This window comes from Mirounga leonina, unplaced genomic scaffold (genome assembly GCF_011800145.1).
Source record: "Mirounga leonina isolate KUSES-001 unplaced genomic scaffold, KU_Mleo_1.0 Mir_91, whole genome shotgun sequence".
NCBI classification, from domain to species: Eukaryota; Metazoa; Chordata; class Mammalia; order Carnivora; family Phocidae; genus Mirounga; species Mirounga leonina.
The window spans coordinates 47656674-47671325 of NW_023270839.1; the positions used below are offsets into that span (position 1 = coordinate 47656674).

Consider the following 14652-nt stretch of genomic DNA (forward strand, 5'->3'; position numbering starts at 1 on the left):
CCCATCTATCCCATGCAGAGCTTACCTTCTCTGATGGTAAGCCCCTTTCCAGCTCTAACATTTCTGAGTCAAAGACAACTTGGCCCCAGAGAAGAGAAAGGAAGCGGTAAGGAGAGGGAAAGCCAACATGAAAGAGGATTGTATGGTAGGGAAAGCAGAAAGGCTCCAAGAGTGGACTCAGAGCCTACAGATGCTGGTAGAAGAGACCAAGGCTGCAGGGCCACTGTCCTGAGCAGGATTAGCTCCCCTGTCTGCCTGCAGGACTTAGACCTGACTAGCAGAGGGCCAGAAAGGATCAGGCACCCGGTCAGATCAGGAATTATGGACTCAGAAGGGGTTAAGAGGGCTGAAATTGGGACCAGTGTCCGACAGTCCAAATAATGTACCAGACTCAGCCATAGTCTTCTTGCCTAGAGCTTGGGCAAGTGGACACATCTCCCTAGAACAGGAAGCTGAGGCCTGGGGAAACCCAGAGAAAGGTCAGGTGGGGTAAAGAAAGCACGCTGGCCTCTTATTCTCTAGGTCAGTCACCTCACACCAGACCCTCACTCACAGGCTTCGGCCCTAGCTTCCCCCAAATCTCTCACTGGGCCTTGGCAGGAAGTCCTCAAGACCCCACACGGAACTCCCACCCAAGGTTCAGCCAATCAGAGCCTGGCAAGAGCCTCACTCCTGCGGCAGCAAGGAGGGCGACCCTACTGCCCCTGAGCTGCTGTAGGTGTGTGTGTTGGGGGGGGGTCCCAGCAGAGAGAGCTTCAAGCGCAGCTGCCTCAGGTCCCCCATTCATGCTCAGATCCCACTGTTGACCCAGGCCACAGAGCATCTCCACAGGAGTGATGGCTACCTTGGGGGTCAGATAGAAATGAAAACACTTCACGTAGTTCAGCCATTTATTGCCTTCCTGGGGCAGGCGGAGAGGGGGAAGAGGTGGCGGGAAAGAGGGGTGCCCTGGCTGAGCTGGGGCAGCTGACCATGGAGCACCAACTCTCTCTTCTCAGAGCTGGTCCAAAAGGAGCAGGGGAGGGGGACCGAGGGCTGACGAGCAGACACCACCAGGGGTGCCACCCCCTCGGGCCTCCCTCCAGCACCCCTGCTGGCTTGATGGGTGGCAGAGGCGATGTGCACCCTCTCTAATCACACCTGGGGTGGGTCCTGGTTGAAGGGCCTGAAGGTGAAGAAGATGGGCTTGTCGGGCATCAGGATGAGGTTGAATGTGGTGCCCACATCACTGAGATGTTGCATTTCAACTCTGAAGTTCTCCAGAATCTGAGAAAGAGGAGATGGGCTTAGGGGAGAGATGGGGAGGGACTGTCTCCCCCGGGGCCAGGCTCATTCACCTGTAGGTGTTGCCTGTTTTGCCTGACTCAAGGAGTTCTAAGGGCTCAACAGCCAGCTCCTATGTACCCGGCACAGTGTGTGAAAATACACCCCTAGTGCTTTGTCCCCTTGATTCACCTTAGCTTCTACAAAACCTCGTCCCACCCCACACCCATCCTGTCACCGCTTGGAGGGAACAGATGGCCAGGGGACACCAATGGTAATAAGCAAATTAGCCCAAAAGAGGAGACGGCAGATTAGCCCAAAATTGTGGGGGAGGAGGAGGGCAAGTCATGGGAGACAGATGTCCCCAGCCTTGTACTCCCTGGGCTCTGGACAGAAGTGGGTGTAGGAGGGTCAGTGCCTTCATTCGGTCCACGGCCAGCTCAGGCTGCCCTGATGTCCCCGGCTGGACTCACGTGGATGAGGAAGAGGGTCATCTCGAGCTCAGCGATCCGCCGGCCCACACACTGCCGCACACCCCAGCCAAAGCCCAGGTTCCGGAAGTGGATGAGGTCCTTATCTTTACCCAGCCATCGGGTTGGGTCAAACTTGCCCGGATTGAAGAAGAAGGTGGGGTCCTGGCCCATGGCATAGGTGGACACCTGCACCAATGTCTGGGGACAAGGTGGGCAGAGGCCTGAGTATAGGCCTCATCTACTCACAGCCTGGAGCATGACTCAGCTCCCCGCTCCCACCCCCAGCCAGGCTGTCCTGCCTCCCGGCACAGGACGCTCCCTGCCGCACGACGTTGAAAAAGGCCCCAGCCCTCCCTGAGCCTCGCCCATCATGTGGACATGACCGAGGACTCAAGGCCGGGGATGGCCCCCGGGATTGTCTGCCTTTTGCTCAGCCCCAGGGGGCTCCTGAGACCCAGGCAGCCCATGGGGCCTCCCTCCTAACCTTGGACTCGGGCAACCTTCCAGAGATCATCACCCACTATGTCCAGTACCCCTGCCCTTCGTTCACACTTGGACTGCGCTGTCAAGGACCACACCAGCCAGCTCCAGGAAGAAAGAGGGGACAGAAACCCCCATCGCCCCCGTCTGTGTGCAACTACAGTCCGCCCCCAGCCTCCTGTCTGACTGGCAGAGCTGGCAGCCCCCCCACACACACACACACGCTGCACCTACCTTGGCAGGAATCATGTAATTCCGAAGAATCAAGTCATTTACAAGGTATCTCTGCAGGGTCACGGAGATGGGGTGGAGTCTGCCAGAGGAAGGCATTCAGGAGCTGAAGCCCTGAGGCCTGGACGCCTCGCATGGTGGCTCAGCCCCAGCTACTGCATCCCGGGGGGATTCTGGAGACAGAACCCGAACTCTTATTTCCTCCCTCCCCATTCCCAGCTGTCGGCCTGGACTTCTCGCTTCCCGCTACCAAGCTCCTCCCTCGTGCCCTGCCCAGGGATCTGGGGGATGGGGGGGGCAGGCCGGGAGGGTCGGGCTTGCCTCAGTGTCTCCTTGATGCTAGCTTTGAGGAGCGGGACCAGCTGCAGCATCGTGCTCAGGTTTCCCTGGGCCTGGCGCCGGGCCGCCAGGACCTCCTCCCGCAGCATCTCCTGCACCCTCAGGCTGCGTGCCATCTCGTAGAGGTGCCACTGCAGAGTCATGGACGTCTGGCAGGGAGTGGGGGGGGGCAGCAGAAGACAAGGAGGACCTATCACTCCTGAGGCCTCTAAACCCAGGCTAAATTTTCATTTCCAAGAATCTCTGCCCACCCTCATCCCTGTATCCAGAGACCACCATTCGCAAAAGCAAAACACAGTTCTAAAGGCAAGGGTCCAAAAAAGCCTTCCTCACCCCCCAGGGCAGGCATGTCTGGGGCAGCACTTGTCCCTGTCCTCGTCCCTGATGTCACCAGAGCCCACCTGTTTCCCCAGCTGGGAGAGTCACCCGTACAGCCAATGCCTTCTTCCAGAAGACCCAGAGGGCTTTGGAAGCCAAACCCTACTTCTGTAACGGTGGTACTCCCAAATGACTGCCATTCCATTCCTCTCCCGCTAGCCCTTCCCCAAACCTCAGCATTTGCCTGTGAAAGCATAAAATAAAGTGAGGCCCAAAGATACTGAAACCAGAACAGCCAGACCTGTTTCCCAACAGTGTCGTAATTAGAGTGTGCATATCCCGAGATGAACCAGGTCATCTCGCTATTAGCCAGAGGCAGTGACCATGCTGGAGGTATGAGGGTCACTCATCAAGCCCCACAGCCCCAGATTCTTCAGTGGTGGGACCCCAGGCTGAAGCCGCCCTCCTTCCTATGGCCAGGACATGTCATCTTACCAGGGATCATTTTTTTGCCCAAGAGGTTTGGACACTCTCCTTCTTCCTCCCAGCAGGAGCACTCGGGAAAAAATGCCATGTAGTCACCTCTCAGCTTAAAACCCTTACCTGGCCCCAGAAGCTCATGCCTGACCCACAGGGCCCCCCAACACCCGCCTACCATTCTCAGCCCCACTGCTACCTCTCTCCAACATGCACCTCAAGCTCTAGCTGTACCGAGCTACATGCAGCTCCTGAAGACCAGAAATCTTCCTCATGCTGTTTCCTCTTTCTAGAATCCCCCTCCCCAAACTAAGAAGCAAGGATGTACTCTTTCTTTAAGGCTCAGAGCACACCTGTGTGTTTGTCCTATTACCTCCAAGGCCTGACACAGAGTGGGTACTCAGGAGATATTTGTTTAATAAAGTAGTCAAATAAGTTCCGAGCTGTGTGACCTTGACTAAGTGACTTAACCTCTCTGTGTCCATTTCCTCACCTAAAATTGAGGGATAATAGTAGCATATCTCCCAGTGTTGTTTGTGAATACTCAATGAGTTAATACATGTGAAAAGCTTAGGCCCCTGCCTGCCATAAAGGACAGGCTTAATAAATGTCACCTAAGGATAGGTGATTTGGTGCAGGCCAGTGGTTTGGGAGATGTCTTCTACATAACTGACAGTGTTTAAAACATGCTCAAAGGCTCGTCTGCAGCCTGTCCCATAGACCAACCCTCCTCTATTAGAGCACAGCATAAAGATGACACCTAGGAAAGAACGTTATTAACATGGGGGCTTTGACACCCACTTCTTCCTGGTCCCGAAACTCTCCAGCTCCTCTCTCCTCCCAGCAACAGCCCTCAAGACACAAGCTGAATTTCAGTTCCTGTATGGCGCACTCTCCCTGTCCTACAAGGCCACGTTCTCTCTCCCCTCTTCTCAGCGCCCTCAGTCCCCGGCCCGTGCCTGGCCGTCCAGTGCTACACCGTCATGCGCTGGTCATCTGTGCGCATGCTGCCTCCTTGTCACGGGATGAGTCGTGTCCCCACCAAGCTCACATGTTGAAGTCCTACCCGCCCCAGGACCTCACAATGTGACTGTATCGGGAGATAGGGCCCGTTACAGAGCGAAGTAAGGTAAAATGAGGTCCTATGGGGGAGCCCTAATGAATGGGACTGGTATGCATATAAGAAGGAGAGATTTGGACACAGACTGTGTGAAGACACAGGGAGAAGACAGCCATCCACAGGCCATGGAGAGGCCTCAGAAGAAACCCACCCAGCCACCTGGATCTTGGCTTCCAGCTCCAGAACTTCAAGAGAATAAACTTCTGCTTTTTAAGCCACTTGGTGTGTGGTACTTTGTTATGACAGCCCCAGAACACTAATATGCCCTTCCTCTCTGAGCCATTTGGGACATTTGAGGTCTCTCATATTCATCTTTATAGTCTCGGTGCCTCAATCCCAACTAATAATCAATAAACTAAATAATTAACCCTCGCTCTCACAGCAACATGATATTGGGAAAAGGGAGGTACACAGGCCAGAGACATTTTGACATTCCAGAAGTTTCTGGGGTACTGTCCTGCCTGGGGAGAGGACCTGAGGGAGGCACCACAGAGCATGCCTTCAGGATTGGGGGTGCCTTGGGGGACTGAGTCTGGAAGGGGGAGGATGGGAGACAGCAACAAGACCCCGGGGCAAATTCCACTGGCTCCCAGCTCTTCGGGGGGCCTGCCTGCCTTCCTGAATCCAGTGTGCTGTGCTCTCCACCTGTGATTGGAGGGCTTCTCCCTTACAAACCCCACGCACAAGCCTGCCCCTACACCTAGTCGCTCCCTTCTCACGGGCAAAGGAAAAATGGTGGATCGGCCTCAAGGCATGGTCCATGGGGGCCGGATATGACCTCACCCTTCTAGGAGATCAGTATTTATGAAATGCAACCAGGAAAGGGAGACCCACCCCACGTGGGTAGGGTTTCAGGCGACAGGGTGGAGTGGCAGGGAAGGGGCACGGGGCCCAGGAAGGGACAGGACGTGCTGAGGGCCCCTCACCGTGTCCACACCCCCGGCCAACATCTCCGTAATATTGGCCTTGACATCCTCAAAGAGCAGCTTGTTATTTTTTAGGAGGCTGTGGAGGATGCCCGGGTAATTGTTGACGTCTCTCTTCTGCCTCAGGTCCCGGTAGAAGTTCTGGGTGTAGATCTCGGCTGTGCAGGAGGGGAAAAGAAGTGAGCTCTCTGCAGGTGGGAGGGAAGGTGAGAGGCGGTACCAAGGGCTGGGGGTTCAGGAGTCCAGCTTTCTAGCGGCCCCTTTACTGAGCACACACTCTCTGCTGAGTTCTTCATAACCATCTAATTCCTGACCACAGTTCTAGGGGGTGAGTGATGTCATCCCCATTTTACAGATAAGGAAACAGAAGTCCTAGAGGGTAGTGACTTGCCCAAGGTCATGGGGGTGTCAGGGGCAGAGTGGACTTGATTCCAGGTCTGGCGTCAGCACCACACCCAGTCAACCTTCTTCACCCTGCCTTACCGATCTCTCCCACCAAAGTCCTAATCTGTCACCGAGCACAGCTGTGTCTGAAGCACGGGTCCTTAACCCTCTGGGGATCCTGGGCTCCTCTGGAAGAATATGAGGAACATCTCTGATCCTCTTTCTCCAGAAAAATCTAACCATCTCCAATAGCCAGCCTATAGTCCACCATGGCCAGGGATTCTGGAGCCTCCCTGCCCACTAGAGGACAGAGGCTTCTTACCTCTCTCTCTCCCCAATCCCAGGCCTCAGTTTCCCACCCTCTGAGGTGGACAGGGCTCTCCCGGCCCCCAGACTTGGCTACCCAGGATGCAGCCTTCACCTTTATTGAAAATCACATCCCATGCAGCCACGTGGTCTCTCCAGGTCTTGGTCTTGAATAGACGGAACAGATCTGGGGGAAAGTTGAGCATGGGGACACTGGTGTGGAACATCTGGTAGACGGCGTCAATGAACCGCTGGGCCTCAGGGTCCACTCTCTCTTCCAGCATCCCCAGGCGCTCCCCAAACATGACGTTGGTGATGGCTGCAGAGGGACACAGGAGAGCCCCTTCCAACCTGGCCATATGAGGGCCTTAGCCCCAGGAATCCCACCACCACCCCCACAAACACATAGGATCTCCCGCACCCAGCCTCAGACTCCTTCAGTAAAGAAACTGAGGCCTGAGTCCCCAAAGGCTGAAATCAAGGGGCTGAGGAAAACTGCCTTCTGGCAACCACTGGGATCCTTCAGAGGGGCATGTGGAAGACCCTACAAAGCGTGGTGGGAAGCAGAGTCTCCAGCAGAGCTGGGAAAGGGCCGGGGAGGGGCTGAGACTACTCCCCCCACCGCTCCACCAGCACCCCAAGCAGCCTTTGGGCTTTCCTCCTGAGAAGAGAGATAGATTTCTCATCCATAATTGACCAAATTGGCTATTTCCTGAAACGGGTCAGACGAGAGACTAGGGGACACAAATCCCTGGTAATTGACCATCCACGACCCACTCAGGCTGGACCTAAGAAGTCACAACCACCCCAAGTGTTTCCTGCCTACTGGGTCAGGAATTTGAATGTTGATTTCATGCCAAACTCTGGGCATCCCAAATCCCCTTCAGTGATCACATGGTCCCCATCAAGCCATGAGACCTTCGCATGCACTGTTCCCTCTGCCCCTGCTGCCTGACCTCCTTACCCTATCTGTAAAACTCCTACACATCCTCAAATACCCAGTTTAGATTAACCACCCAACCCTCCCATCCCCTCCCAGACCTCGAAGGTCAACGTCCCAGGAGAGAGAGAGATAGAGGATGTGTCCAGCAGCTCATCCCAGAAGCCAATCCCAATGCTTCTTCAAGGTCTATGCTGGGTCTTAAGGTAGGAGGCTGGGTTCTCCCACCCACAGGACCACTGCAGGTAGATACAAGCCCCTTACACTCAAAGGCGAAGCGAAACAGGTCGTCACTGATGTCCCCTGAGAACTTTCCGGAGCCCTGCTGCGTGATGCGTCTGTGTAGGACTTTGACAAAGTCCTGAGACACTGGGTCCAGCAGGGGAATGAAGTTCTTTATGGACTCTGGAGCCATCACCTCCTGGTTCAGGGCCAGCCGGTCTTTCTTCCAAGCTCCTGACTTCCTGGGAAAACACAGGCCCTCAGGCCCTGATGGTCACAAAACCCACGCCTGGCAAACCCAGAGGGGGCTGACATGGCTGAGCCACAGCTCAGAGCCCTGCACTCACTTCCACCCCCAACACCCTGGGCCTCCCATCTCCCAGCTGCTGCCTGGCCTGGGGGAGGGGATAGGAAGAAAGAGGGCGAAGAAGAACAAAACCCCCACCCTCCTCCACTCCCTCTGTTGCTGCTGTGGCCAGGAACTCCTATTCTTAGAGCCTCGAGAAGTAACTTCCAAATCCTCTACTGTTTGCCTCACTGCAGGCATGCCCTCCCCTTCCTCCTGGCCGATGCTCAACTCCTGCCATTCAAGCGCCCCTCTCTGTCACCTTTTCTGACCTCTCACAGACACAACTGACCAATCTCTCCTCCTCCGCACCCCCAACATGTCCCATTACTAACGTTGGTGGGGGATCTCAGGTGTCCTGAAAATTGGGTTACTAATAAACCTCAGCTTGTGGTCCATACTCAAAAATAGATCCATGCAAAGCCCTCTTTATAGTTTTAGGGCTTTGCTTGTTTATAAGGATGTTATCACAAACTCACCAGGCAACACAAAAACTGGAACTTGACAGTAACTTAGATGCACACCCCCCGGGCCCTCTCACCTGCTGCCTCCCTGGCTAAGGGGACCACCAGCCTGATGCCCTTGCTTGTTTTATATATAGTTTTATTCCATCTATAGCTATTCCAAAACATACTTTTAAAAACTGTATATTTGTTTTCAACTTCGTAAAAAGGCTGTCATGATTTGCTTTATCCACTCAATTTTAAATTTCTAACTACTGTCTCAATTGTTGCTAAGTCCGTTCGACAGTCACTGAGTCCGTTCACTTTGACTGGTGTGGGCCCCCGCCTACTCATTCTCACTCCCGTTGGGCATTTAACTGGTTTCCTGGGCTTGGTTGTTAGGAACAGCACTGCTGCAAACATTCTAGCTCGTGTCCCCTCGGGACTCCATTCTTTGGAGTCTATCCCTGAGCACAGCACTGCTGTCTCATAGGTAGGTGAATATCCAAGTGCAGGAGGGAGTGGCCAACCATTTTCTGAAATGGTGGCACCAGTGTTCACTCCCACCAGCAAGCTACGAGAGCTTTCGTCTCTCTGTATTCTCAGCAACACCGGATATGCACATTTTAAATTTTTGATGAGCGATTTGGTGGAATATGGTGTCCATTACACTTAAATACACTGACTTGTCTGCGTTTCTCACTGTAGACAAGTATCGTTTCTTCCTACGTTTCTCCCTGTAGACCCCCGGTGGCGGGGCCCTGCCCCACTTGTCACTGTACCCCAGAGCCTGGCCCATAGTAGGTGCTCAATAAGATGGGACTTAATGAATGAACCAATCAGTGAGGAGTTCTCTAGGGCTTTATTTACTCGTTCCAATCTTCAACCTGAGCAGTTCCCTGAAGACTGGCTGTGTGGTTCTTACCATCAGCTGGTTTATGGAGACAGGAAGATGCCAAGGATTTGCCTAGAGGCCCCAGCCAGGAAGGGCAGGGCAAGCATGGCCCAGCTGTGGCCCTACCTCAGCTCTCTGTCATCTCCCTCCAGCCCCCGGCAGTCAGCCCAGGACTCACTTTAACAGGACGCCAACGGGCCTCTGGTAATACTGGTGATAGGCCACCCAGGGCGGGATGCAAAATCGTTCTGGAGTGGGACCCTCGGACTTAAAGAGAAGGGCCACATCTTCGGGGTCGATGATATAAACCGATTCTATGCTGCCCAGCTTCTCCCTGGAGGAACAGATGAGACGGTCTATGGAGGATTCCAGGAAAGCCAAGGGGGCCCTGGGCAATCAGGCCGGGCTCAGCTCATCTATAACTGCCTCGGGGCCTAGAGCACAGAGCAAACAGTCCTGGGAGTGGATCCCCATTCCACAACCTCCTCAGCTTTGTGACCTGAGGCAAGGCGCTCACCCCCTCTGAGTCCCAGTTCCCTTTTTTATAAAATAGGGATTCAGTACCTGTTTCACAGGGTTGCTGAAGGACAAGATGATAACGTCTATGCATGTGATCCTGTTAGGCATTCTGTAAGTGACAGCTTTATGCTCATCATCACAGTGGTAGCTGCCGTACCAGGGCATGTCCCCAGGACCAGCCACCGCCCCCCCAGGACCATCAAGTCCTCGCTGCCATGCTCTTCTTGCTGCGAGTCCACACCCTCAGCACCCTCCCCCCATCACACCCACTGCAGAGCTCAGAAACAGCATGGTCACGTCATCACCGGAGTGTAGCCTGCTGGGTAGGCAGCCCAGACACCTGGCCAGCCAGTCCCTTCGAGGCTCTAGGATTGGAATGCTGGGAGTGGCCACCCTGCCTCTCCTTGGATTCCAACAAAGCACTTTGCCTCTATTCAGATAAAATCAGGGTAAAACACCAGGCCTCAAGTGCAGATATATGTCACAAAGTAGGCGGTCTCTGTGGGGAAACGGCCGAAAAGTCCACTTCTCATGTGCATCTGCCTTTTGCATAAGAAAGTTAATTCAAGATACACTATAAGGCAAAATATAAAAACATACAGGTATAAGCCAAGTTCTCTCCCCTCCTCCTTCCTCAAAGGGAGGGAGGGAGGGAGGTGGGAAGAGGGGAAGGGAGGAGAGGAAAAGAGGGGGGGAGGGGAAAGGGAGAGTGCTCTTTAACCACTGACCCATTTAAGCCCCAGCCTACCTTCCCAAGTCTCCTTGGGCTTTGTCCCTGGCCTCCCAGAAAATCCCCTCAGTGTTTTTCCAGCTACCAAGTGTCCTTACACCACTATCTCCATCCCCTCACCCCAGCTCAGCAAAATCCTTGAACTGCTATTATTATTACCAATTCCAACTCTGGGAATCTAGCTCAAGGCAGTGATCTGATGCATAACAATGATGCCTAATGGATAAGCATCACGTTTAATAGCAAAATAGCCCAGGGAGGGCTAGATGTCCACTTTACAGAACTGGCTTCAATCAATGTGGCTTATCCACACTCCAGACTACCGTGCTGCCTTTTAAAATCATATTAAAGAGAAAAAAGAGGAAAGAAGTCATCCAGATGTTGTTGTGGGACCCCACCAAACAGCATACATAATATATTCACATCCTTAATGCTACATAAATGTTATCAACATTGGGATTATATCTGATTGCAATTGCCATTTGTGCTTGCCTATATTTTTTGAATTGTTTAATCACATGTATTCAGAAGTTTATCATTTCTGGGCCATAAGTTAGAACAGAACGGGGACACCAAACTAGGAGTCAGACAACTGGTGTTCCAAAGACAGCCCTGGCTTTGCCCTGATGAGCTGTGTGACCTTGGCAAGACCCTTCTCCTTCCCGGCCTCAGTTTCTCTACCTGTAAAACGTGCATAGTAACATCAAATTCAAGGACGTGTCAAGAGGCTCAGATGATAGTGACTCAGAAAACAGAAAGGGGCTTGATAAAAGAAGGAGTTCCAACCAGAGGGAGAGGAAGCAAGGGAAGAGGAGGAGGGAAGGAAGCAGGAATAACGAACCATGTCCCCGAAGTGAGGAGCAACCTTCTCCCAAACCTGGCACTCAGCCACGGGGCTCCCTGCCTCCAACCAGCTGTAAAAAGCACTTTGGACTTCAAAAGCCTTTGTGGGAAGGGGAGTCAGGAACCCTGAGGAATGAGCAGCTGGACCCCTAGGCAAACACACCTGCCCTCCCGCCCCAAGCCCACCATCAAGCCAGCCAACATATCCTATCAATGCCCTTTCCCACTTTGACCCTTTCACTTAAAGTAAAATGCACTGTCCCTCCTGGTGTCCCCTCCTGGCCCCCAACTGGCACCTCCACAACCCCTTATCCCCCTTAAGTATCTGTTCAGAACAGAACCCAGCTGTGGCTTGAAGGCTTTGCACCTTAGAAGCTGCCAATTCAGAACAGGCGAGGCCTCCCACCAAGGGCAGCCCCTAGGGGCAGGGGGGGAGCACATTCAGAGGCTAAAAGACCAAAGACCCTTCCTCCTGGCAGAAACCAAGGCAGATGCTTGGAGACTGAGAAGCTCTAGCCAGGAGGGGACAAAATCAGCTGCTCCAGATCTGCACAGGGCTGAGGGGGGAGGCCAGCAACCCAGCGGGACAGGGCTCTTACTGCGTGACCAGGGCAAGAATGCTCACCCCTCTGAGCTTCAGTTGCCTCCGACAATGGGGATGAGAGCTTTACCTTCCAAGGCGTCTTGAGGATAATGGCTGTAGGGAGGCAGTTAACAGAGCTTGCTCTCTTACCACCTGCCCCCAGGATAGTTTCAAAGGGTGTAGGATCTGAGCGGCATTGAGGCCTCAGGGCTGGGAACAGAACCCACTGTCTAGGAAGGTTCTCCCTTCTGCCACCATCCTCAGGCACGGAAGGAGTAAAGTCAGAAGTGATAAGAACAGGGGCACCTGGGTGGTGCAGTCGGTTAAGTGTCCGACTCTTGATTTCGGCTCAGGTCGTGAGGTCGAGCCCTGCGTTGGGCTCCATGCTGGGCACGGAGCCTGCTTAAGATTCTCCCTCTGCCTCTGCCCCTACCCACCCCCCTGTAAAAAAAAAAAAAAAAAAAAAAAAAAAAAAAAGATAGATAAGAGCCTGGAATGGAGGATAGAACTTTTGGGGAAGGGAAGTCCAGCAAGCTTCCCAGGCCCCTCTACCTCTCTATCCCACCAGCCCCACACTGCCAGGCTTACCTGTAAATGGGGCCATACTTCTGGAAGTTCTGGACCTGGTGGTAGTGGATTTTCTGTGAGCCCATCCCCCTCCAGAAACTGTACAGATTTAGCCAGCCATTGTTTCCAGGGGTGGGGATCTCACTAAAGGGGCGAGGAATCTGAGTGGAGATACTGGCCCCCTCCCCAGTGGGCGCCCTGAGATGCCCAGGACCCTCCCTCATGGTGCTCAGGACGGGCTGGCAGCCTTTGACCAGGACTGAGCGAAGAGGAAGCCCCTTGGCCAGCATGCTGTCCCCACGGTGGCTACGGTCCCTGCTCACACTGCCGTGGGCCTGCCAGGTTGACTCCGGCCCTGGGCCCCTGCCGTCCAGCTTATAAGCACCAGCTCAAGGCTAAGCGAACTGACAAAGCAGTCAGCCTCCCTCCTTCTCCTATTGGCTCTGGCCCACACACAGCCCCTCCCAGACTTGGGGTGCCAAGGTTCAGTCTGGGATTTCTGCAGCCAGAAAAGCTTCCCAAGGCACAAGGAGACCCCCCTGTCTCTGTCCTCACTATCAACCCTAGCAGGCCCCTGAAATGGCCAGGTTTGTGCCTTTCCTCTGCTGGGACCTCCTGCTGCCCCCTGCAGTGGGACCCAACCGCTGGCAGACATCACTCATGTGGACAACCTGGGGTTGGGGGTGCTTATGAGGGGCCCAGGAGGAGGTGAGAGCCACCCTGCAGCCCTTATTTATAATAGATGATAGCTACATAGATATGTAGATACATAGAGACAGAGACAGAGATCATTATAAACTGTTTTTGTACAGTTCCCCAATTTTTTTAAATTTAAATTCAATTAATTAACATATAATGTATTATTGGTTTCAGAAGTAGAGTTCAGTGATTCATCAGTCTTATATAACACCCAGTGCTCATTACATCATCCTCTGTTCTATTTCTTAAATTCCATATATCAGTGAGATCATACGATAATTGTCTTTCTCTGACTGACTTATTTCGCTTAGCATAATACCCTCTAGTTCCATCCACATCATTGCAAATGGTAAGATTTCATTTTTTTGATGGCTGAGTAATATTCCATTGTATATATGAACCACATCTTCTTTATCCATTCATCTGTCTATGGACATCTGGGTTCTTTCCACAGTTTGGCTATTGTGGACATTGCTGCTATAAACATTGGGGTGCAGGTGCCCCTTCGGATCCCTACATTTGTATCTTTGGGGTAAATACCCAGCAGGGCAATTGCTGGGCCATAGGGTCAGTTCCCCAATTTTTAAGGTTCTACTTTTTCTGCTTGGAAAAAGAAAACCTGTATTTTCTGAAAATGTTATAATTGGCAGGTACTGTTATCATTATTTTTAAATATGCTACTATTATAAGAAATAAACTATAGTCAAGGTTGCTCATTATAGAACACTAAGGAAAAGGACCAACAAGAAAAATCAAAATCTCCCAAGACTGAGTGAAAGAACCCAACACCAAAGAGTGGGTGCTGTTGGACTCCGCTCCAGTGAAGTGTGAGAATTGGTGAAATGAATGTGTGGTGTTAGAAGCGCTCCTCTTGGGGCTCCTGGGGGGCTCAGCTGGTTAGGTGTCTGACTCTTGATTTCAGCTCAGGTCATGATCTCAGGGTCCTGAAATCGAGCCTCTGCATTGAGCCCAGCAGGGAGTCTGCTTGGGATTCTTTCCCTCTGTCCCTCTCCCCGCTCACGTGAGCTCTCTCTCTCTCTCAAATAAATAAATAAATCTTTTTCAAAAAGTTTCCTCCATGTCTTTAAAAAAAAAGAAACCTTTCTCTTGTGGGGTAATGAACGGGGAAGGGCATGGGAGAACTTGCTGGGGTGCTGGAAATGTTCTCTGTCTTGATCTGTGCGTTTACATACGTAAAAACTCACCTGACCTATATACACTTGTAATATTCGCATTTTATGGAATATAAGTTACCGCAATAAAATGTAAAAAAAAAAAATCCCTCTTTTTCTAACAGACTCTTTTCCTATTAAAAACAACAGACCTTTACAAAGAGGACATGGCCTCACCAAGTAGGAGTTAAGCTCAAGCTGGGTTCCTCTTCCTAAGATAAGGTAGGAGAGGGAAGTCCCCTGGGTCAAGGGAGAGCAAATAGTCACTAGGGGCAGAGCACGGCCCCCCCGGACCCCCGCACAGAGAACGGGGAAGGGTGCTGGAAGCCTTGGCCCCGAGAAGCTGTGTGGGGCACTGCCACCTGGCTGGGAAGGG

The 14652-nt window shown here is 52.8% G+C and overlaps 1 protein-coding gene across 1 annotated transcript; it reads right to left on the reverse strand.

Moving 5' to 3' along the window:
- Positions 1–876: 876 nt before the first annotated feature.
- Positions 877–12700, reverse strand: LOC118003325 (cholesterol side-chain cleavage enzyme, mitochondrial). The gene is made up of 9 exons (XM_034994219.1): positions 12427–12700; positions 9342–9497; positions 7522–7721; positions 6433–6636; positions 5628–5785; positions 2769–2935; positions 2451–2529; positions 1737–1934; positions 877–1266 (listed from the first exon to the last, which is right to left on the reverse strand). Exons 1-9 carry the CDS (start codon positions 12693–12695, stop codon positions 1135–1137), a joined length of 1563 nt encoding a protein of 520 aa, XP_034850110.1. The 5' UTR covers positions 12696–12700; the 3' UTR covers positions 877–1134.
- Between the last annotated feature and the right edge of the window lie 1952 nt (positions 12701–14652).

Coding starts and splice junctions, on each gene's coding strand:
- LOC118003325 (XM_034994219.1), bottom strand. CDS start 12,695: ATGCTGGCCAAGGGGCTTCCTCTTCGCTCAGTCCTGGTCAAAGGCTGC. Junction 6,637..7,521: donor GTTTCGCTTCGCCTTTGAGT/GTAAGGGGCTTG, acceptor GTCCCTCTGCAG/CCATCACCAACGTCATGTTT. Junction 2,530..2,768: donor AGCATCAAGGAGACACTGAG/GCAAGCCCGACC, acceptor TTCCTCTGGCAG/ACTCCACCCCATCTCCGTGA.